Below are 8,398 nucleotides of genomic sequence, written 5' to 3'. Positions count from 1 at the left end.
CTCATATTTTCATTAGCCTTGTAGCTTTCAGTGGAACCGATCTTTTAACAGCTTGGAGAATTTTTTCTTTGTTTTTGAGGATCGTGACTGTTGAGTGAGATCTGCCTGAGTGAGCAATAACAGTCATTGATTTCCACCTTTGTGCTACTTAATAAACTTTTGTTTCACTTCCCAGTACTTCTCCTTTGCCTCTTGCTGCTGCTGGTCACCAGCATTGGTTTTGTTGGATTTGAGAGACATGATACTGTGATATTTTCAAAACAAAATTAAACAGAGAGTTAATGCTACAACACTTAAGAGACATACAGCATATAATATTGGATGCTACTGTCTACAAGTCAAAGCATACACTATTTACATAGTTAACTTTTTTAGATAGAAAGTATAGTATAGTGTATGTATAAGCCAGTAACATAGACGTTTATTATAACTTTCAAGACTTATGTATTGTAAGTTATATATTTACCATCCTGGTGTGGTGCTGTAGGTTAATGCCCTGGACTGCAAGGTCAGTTTGAACCGCAAGGTTGGAGATTGAAGCTTACCAACTGCTCCTTGGAAACTCTATACAGGGTTGTTATGAGTCAGAACTAACTCTTTGGCACTTAATGACAATAACAATTATACATCTGGCAGTGCACTTTATATACAAGAAACATGAAATATAGGTGTTGAATGAGAAAAGCTGTTGTGTTCGCTACATTCTGTTCTCTCTTCTCCGATTGGGGTTTCTGAACCCTATCATGGCTTTATGGGGCTATGGACAAATGAGGGGGCTTCAAAAAGTTCATAGAAAAATTCCTTTATCTTTTCATTCCATTCATTTGTCCATGAACTTTTTGCAGCCTCCTCATATATGTGAACAGGTTTAGCCCAAATGGATGTTACAAAGCATACGGCTGTATAGAAAAAAACAATTCTGCCTGATAATTTAAACATATTCTTGTGAACTCTGCTCAAAAAGAAACATGGAAAATACCTTACAGTCTTTATCTCTTAAAACCCATTATGTTGTAAGTAACAATTCCAGTACCAGTCAACTTTAAAAAATAAGGGAATTTTTGACACAGTGAACTTCAGAATTGGTTTGATACAGCAGCTCAGTTATGCCACCAAGGACTTGTTTTCTTCTCATTTGTTCATTATATCTTCTGTTACAGCAGCTTCATCTTAAGGTCAGGTCCTCTGGTGACCACAAAATGATGTCAACATTCACCTAACCAGTTAACCAGCTGCTGTCAAGTCAAATTCAACTCATGGTGACCCCCTGTCTTTTATAGGATTTTCAATAATTCAGTTTTCAGGCACAGATTGTCATGATTTTCTTCCAAGATGTCTCTGGGTGGACTTGAACTGCCAACATGTCAGTTAGGAACCGAGTGGACTACTCAGCGACTCCACAGTTCACCTGGGGCTACGTATTTTCTTGTTTACACCCAGACAGAATATTTTTCCACAATCATCACACTGAGTTTTGGGATTCACTATGAAATGACTAGCTTACTTCCTGTGTCTGTTCCTGGACCATCACTGTGGTTACATGACCACCTTACATCAGGGTAGTTGTTTGGGCCCTTCAGTGTACCAAAGGGAAGGAGTGTATCAACTGATTAAAGCCCTCTCACACAACTAGGATGGAGTCAATCCTACCAAAAATGCTAAGGATGGGTTAGGAGTTTTCAAAAAGAAAGGAGGAGTAGTTACATGGATCTTGGGTAGACCTCCAGCTAATATCTTGTACACAAACTCTTTAGAAATGAACCATACCAAGAGTACTTGATTAGGTTTCATATAAGAGAAATCAACTCTAGCTAACTTAACACAAAAAGTAAATTCTTGGAAAGACACAAAGGAACTCAACGGATGTAAGAAAACACTGACAATTCAGGCATGCCCAGGAATCAGGGAGCTTCGAGGACCTTAGTAACAGGCCCTGCTTTTCCTGAGCCCTTTGCTGTAATGGATGAATTCCTGTTCTATTGTTTTGTCTGTCACTTCATTCACCATTTAAAATCTTAGGAGAATGAGTTCAGTTGGCAATCATTAGTTCATACTCCTGGGCTGAACTTAAGAGGTGACAGAAAAGATCTCATAGAAAGAACTTCTAACTATGTCTTTGGCTTCCATAGTGAGAGGCCACATGCCTACTTTTATAGTTCCTTCAAGTTTGCACTCATCTGTGGGAGATTAATTTGCTATAAGGCAATTGGGTCCTCATCAAAGAGGCCACTGTCCACCTGCCAGCTTGTCATACGTGGTAGCTTACATGTTAGTATGATGCTGGCAAATACACCACCAGTATTTCAAATAGCAGGGTCACCCATGGTGAACAGGTTTCATAAGAATTTTGAATATAACAAATTAGGTAGAATGACCTGGCAATCCACTGCTGAAATAAACCAACAAAACCTTACATGTCACCAAAGAACACTGCCTGATTTCAGACATGTTATCAGGTGGGATCAATCTTAGTAGGAAGAGGTCATGTTTGATAAAGCAGAGGGGCAGTGAGGGTGAGGGAGACCCTCAATGAGATGGGCTGGCACAACAGTTACTATGATGGGCTTGAACTGGTGACCATGAGGCTGACACAGGACTGGGCAACATATTACTCTATTCTGCATAAAGTCACTGTGAATTCAAGTCTACTAAATGTCAGCTATCTGTCTTCAAGAGGAATGCATGCTGGATGAAAAAATTTAAATACTGCAAATAATCACGAAGACATCACAAAGAGTATTCATACAAAAAGTATAATTCAAATGCATTTGCTTAAGAAGAAAGAAATAAGTGAAGACTTTTAGAAGGTTGAATTAAAATAAGCTCAGAGTAGGAGGAACTAGTAAAGATAAAAATAGACATTCATCGAAACAGAAAATTTAAAAAACATAGCAATTGACTAGTAAATCGAGGACATGATTTTTTTAATAGTCCAATAATGGAGGCCTGGTATGGCGCTGTGAGAAAATGCACTGAACCGAAAGGTCAGTTTGAACCGTAAGACTGGCAGTTCAAATTCACCAGCTGCTCCTCAGAAACCCTATAGAGAGTCGCTATGAGTCAAAACCAACTTGAAGGCACTTAACAACAACAATAAAGTAGTCAAATCTTCACCAAATCTGGGAGAGAGAGAAAGAAAACAAATAAAGGATCATGGGTACAGATATAGAGATTTTAATAAGTGGTAAATGCATAAGTATAAAAATACAACCTTATAACCCATGTGAACTAGATGGCTTTCTAAGAAAATGTAAATTACCAAAGCTGACTCAACATTAGAAAACCTACAATGATTATAGTAGGGGTTATAAAGATATTTGGAGAGCTATCCCTCAGATGATATCAGGTCCAGATGGTTTTATAAATGACTTCCACCCAAACTACATAGACTAGGCTCCTGAGAATATAAACTTTTCTAACTGATTTTATAAAGTTAGCATAACCCTGATAACAAAGCAAGCAAACAAACAGAAAAAAACAGGCAAATCCTCCAAAACGAAACCTACAGGGCATTCCTATTTTCTAACTCAAATGCAAAAGTTCTAAATAAACTAATCAATATAGAATTGTATTTAAAGAATTATGCTAACCTTCACTGAATTCACAATTTAAAAAATGTTGTAAGGAAGAATTCATAATGGGCAAGTATGCTTCTCTCAAGCATTCAAAGATACAAAATTTGAAAATGTATTAATGTAAGTTAGGACACTAAGATTTGAAGGTAAAAATAGGATGATCTCAGCTGGTGCCAAAGCATATGAATCTTATTTCTATGTTTGGAAAGTCATTCCACTTAGGAATCTCTGAAGAAGCAGAACCTGCCTTTGACCATGAAAACTTTCCAGACTCCCTTGCAGCAGAGTCTCAAGCACATTAACAATTGAACTCACATCCAGAGTTTGATTCAGGAACTAGTGTCACAGAGAAGCAGGTAGGAATGGCGCAGGATCCTCCCCCTGCCGCGGTGGAGGTTGTGATCACGCTGAGTTCCGGCTCAGCAGCTGTGGGGCAGGTACCTGGTTTAACAGCAGGAAGAGGTTTGCTCACCAGACTGGTTCTGCGGCCTAGTTCTGGGCACTGTTCCCGGTTACCTACCTCCAAACTTAGTTCTCCAGCCCTCACTGAGAACTGTGTAAAGTAGTCTACACGTTTTAAAATAAATTTCTTTTTAGCCTGTTGTTGTTGTCAAGTGCCCCAGAGCATGTTTTGACCCAAAGCAACCTTATATAGGGTTTTCGAGGAGCAGCTGGTGAGCTTGAACCGCCGACCTTGCAGTCCAGTGCATTAACCCACAGTGCTACACCAGGACTCTCTTTTCAGCCTAAGTTACCCAAATTTCTGTTGCTTACAACTAAAACCTCTACTGGATCCTAGTGCGGTGACAACAGCCTCAGAGCTATATTCCTCACCACGGCTTTTCTTTCTGCAACATTCCACTTCCCTCCCTGCTGCTCACTGCCACGTTTTCTCCATAGCTTCAAATACTTTTTTAGTATTTTTATAAAAGGTAAATTTATGGATTAACTGTAACTGGCTCAAGTGTTGACCCAGGTTCAGTTCCCAGCGGTGAGGAAGTAGAAGCAGGTTCATGTGGTTGTATTGGGTGACCTTTCTGGAGGACAGCAGACAGAACATTTTCATCATTCAAAGGGACAGTGAACCTTTCTGAAATAGGCACCTAACCTGGTCTTGGGAAGTCGGAAAAGGTTCCCCAGAGGAAGAAATTCTGAGCTGGACCTGCCAAATGAATTAGAATTAGGCAGAAGAGGTGAAAGAAAGGCTACTCTGGGAAAAGAGCACGATCCCAAGTAAGAAGTGGAAGGGAAAGCAATGAGCTAGAAAGCAAGTGTGAGTTTATGCAGAACCCTGTCAGTCTTGTAGGAAATGTAAGGCTTCCTTCTGAACAGGGGAAGACCAGGAGCTGATGTGCAGTTCTGAAAGGGAACTCAGATGGAAGGCTCTCACTGTGAAGCAAGAGAAAATATGGTCTGTGGACTAGAAATGTGGATGGAGAGGAGTGGACTTATGAGGTTAGGAAAAGATCGTGAGGACTTGGTGATAGGTGGAATGTGGAGATGAAGGAAGGAAGGAGTTAGGCATGACTATTGGACCATCGGGTTTTTGTGTGTATTGATTGGCTGACTAGATATGTGGTTGATGAGGGTCCCTTCATTAAGTTGGAGAACACAGGAAGAGAAGCTGTTTAGAGAGATTATGATATTTTAGCTTCCTAGTGCGGCTGTACAGAAATTCCACATAGGGTGGCTTAAAAGAACAGAAACTTATTTTCTCACAGTTCAGGAGGCTGAAAGTCCAAATTCAGGGCACCAGACCTCTCTCTCTTGGCTCTGGAGCAAAATCTTTGTCTCTTTAAGCTTCTATAGTCTCAGGCTTCCTCAGGTCCAGGTGGCATCTCTCTTCCCATTTGTGCTCACTTGTCTCTGTCTATGCTGTTCCTTATAACTCAGAAGTGATTACATTTAGGATACACCTACACTGATGTTGTTGTTAAGTGCTATCGAGTCAGTTCCAAGCCCTGTATAGGGTTTCTGAGGAGTGGCTGGTGAGCTTGAACCGCCGACCTTGCGGTTCAAATTGGTTTTGCAGTCCAGTGCATTAAACCAAAGCGCCACACCAGGACTCCACCTGCATTGATAGAGCTTCATTAGCAGAGAAAAAACTATTTCCAAATGGGATTCTATCCATAGGTATAGAAGTTAGGATTCCATCACATAGTATGGGTAGGTCACAATTCAATCCGTAGCAGATGATAAACTCTGCTTTGAACATGGCATTTTGTGCCCGTGGAACATCCAAGAAGAGAAGTCCAAAAGGCACTTGGACATACAAATGGGCCTCAGGAAAGGAGTCTGGGTCAGAGATAAAGATTTGAAAGTCACTGGGTATAGGTAGGGAGCCCTGTGGCCCAGTAGTTAAATGGTGATAGGTCTTGAACTGGTGGTTCAAGCCCATCATTTGCTCCTTGGGAGAAAGATGGTGGCAATGTGCTTCTGTAAAGACGATAATCTCCAAGACCCTTTGGTGCAGTTCTACACTTCCTTCAGGGCTACTGTGAGTTGGAAAGGGTTTGGTTTGGTTTGGGGGTCTAGGTAGTGGTTAAAGACAAAGAACTAGATGATTTGCTTATGTAGCAGAAGAAAAGATAAGGATCCAAGACCAAACTTTGGGACAAGTTAAAATTTCAGCACAGACAGAGGAGGAGTCTCCAAATGAGACTGAGAGGTGAGGGGAAACCAGGGAAGTCACAGTGTCACAGAGAACAAAGGGAGACCCCAAGGAGGGTGTGACTATGTGCGAACAGGCTGCCACAATTAAGTCCTATCGTAATGGAGGTGTCTGGAAAATGGAGAGCTCTGGTAATCTTGGTAAGAACTAAATCCATGGAGCAAGGGGAGATGTTAGCCTGGAGGGTGAGGAGATAGAGGGAGGGGAGTTAAAATTAGGCAACTCTAGGAGCTCTGGTAGCATGGTGGTTACGAATCGGGCTGCGAACCTTAAGGTCAGCGGTTCAAAACTACCAGCTGTTCCATGGGAGAAAGATGAGGCTTTCTGCTCCCTTAAAGATTTACAGCCTCGAAAACCCTGTACAGGGTTGCTGAGTCAGAACCGACTTCACGGCACATAACCAACTACCACCAAGAATACAGTAAGGAGCTCTAACGGCGCTGCAGCAGTGCTGTGTGAGCTGGGGAAGTCGCTGAAAGCATCCATCCTGAGCTCCCCAGTGTGGAAGCAAAGTGGGAGAGAGCAGAGCCAAAAGGAGGGTTTGTGGAAAGTTGTGGAGGGAGGTGATAAGGGCCTGTGTCCCGGAGGGCAATTCCATTCTCAGGTCAGGGGGTGGAGGGGAGACCCTATCAGGCTGGCATTTCCTCCCCAGCTCCTTCCTGTCCCTGGCTATGCCCTCCCTGAGGCTGGAAGACAGAAGGACTGAGTCACACCCTGGAAGAAGTTCTGTGCCTTCGGAGGACTTTCTGACTATCTGTAAGTTGGGTTTGGGATGCAGGGGAGAAGGGGTTCTGAGGGAGAGAGCAGAGGAAGGAGCAGTTTGGGCTTTGGATGCCAGGGTAGGTGGCAAGAGTGGAAGCTGGGTCTCTAGAAAGGAACCTAGAGACTGCATTAGGGCCTGGGGGCAGGCGAATACAGTCAGTGGTTGGCAGGACACCCACTTAACACCCACCCACCCCACCCAACGCAGGTCCTCATGCATCTTCTCTTCTTGCTGCTCCTGTTGCCAAGCCCCTCACACTCCCAGTTCACCTGTGAGGTATCCAAGGAGACCAACCAGGTGGAGGTCAACTGTGAGAACCTGGGACTGAAGGCACTGCCTCCAGACATGCCAGCGGACACAGTCATCCTGCGCCTGGGTCAAAACCCGCTGGCTACTTTCTCCACAGCATCTGTGGTGGCTCTGACTCCCCTCACCCAGCTATTCCTGGATCACAGTCAGCTGGCCATGCTGCAGACGGATGGAAAACTGCCTCAGCTGGAGACCCTGGTTCTGTCACACAATCAGTTGAAAAGCCTGCCCCCACTAGGGCAGGCACTGCCAAACCTCATTATCCTGGACGTCTCCTTTAATAACCTGGCCTCCGTGTCCCCGAGTGTCCTGGATGGACTGAGCCAACTCCAACAGCTAGACCTGCGTGGCAATGGCTTGAGGGATCTATCCTCAGGGCTTCTGGCACCCACACCTAAATTGCAGAAGCTCAATCTGGCTAACAACAAGTTGGCCAAACTGCCTCCTGGGCTCCTGGATGGGTTGGATGACCTGGATACCCTCTACCTCCAAGAGAACTGGCTGCATACAGTACCTAAGGGGTTCTTTGGGGAGCATCTCTTGCCTTTTGCTTTCCTCCACAGCAACCCCTGGGAATGTAACTGTGAGATTCTCTATTTCCGTCGCTGGCTACAGGATAATTCAAACAATGTCTACTTATGGAAGGAGGGTGTGGATGTCAAGGCCATGACCCCCAATGTGGCCAGTGTGAGGTGTACCAGTTTGTCTATACCTGTTTACACCTACCTAGGGGAGGGCTGCGCCTCCCTCGGTGACGATCAGGACCTCTATGACACCTATGATGACACAGTGACCACAAACATTGTGGTTAAGTTCTCTACCAACACCAAAGCCCAAACAACCTATACAGGTTTATTCCACTCAGAATCCACCACTTCTCCAGGCAATCGAATGTTCTACTGGTCTCCACTCCAAAACTCCACTCCCAGACAGACCACATTCCTAACCAAAGAGATTTTAGATTCTACCACATTTCCATCTACTACAGAATCCATCACATTCTCCAAAATTCTAAAATTTACTACAGAGCCCACCACAACCCCGACCACCCCAGACCCCACCACCGCCCCGACCACCCCA

General features: G+C 43.7%; 1 protein-coding gene across 1 annotated transcript in view; it reads left to right on the top strand.

The window, feature by feature from the left end:
• The first annotated feature begins 7,222 nt into the window (after positions 1-7,222).
• GP1BA (glycoprotein Ib (platelet), alpha polypeptide) overlaps positions 7,223-8,398 on the top strand; it is a 1,931-nt gene continuing 755 nt past the window's right edge. The window contains exon 1 of the mRNA XM_006863484.1: positions 7,223-8,383. Coding sequence (XP_006863546.1) covers positions 7,223-8,383 — 1,161 coding nt within the window. The remainder of the gene's footprint in view (positions 8,384-8,398) is intronic.

Source organism: Chrysochloris asiatica, unplaced genomic scaffold (genome assembly GCF_000296735.1).
Source record: "Chrysochloris asiatica unplaced genomic scaffold, ChrAsi1.0 scaffold00054, whole genome shotgun sequence".
In the NCBI taxonomy this organism is placed as follows: domain Eukaryota; kingdom Metazoa; phylum Chordata; class Mammalia; order Afrosoricida; family Chrysochloridae; genus Chrysochloris; species Chrysochloris asiatica.
This window is presented reverse-complemented; position numbering and strand designations above follow the sequence as displayed.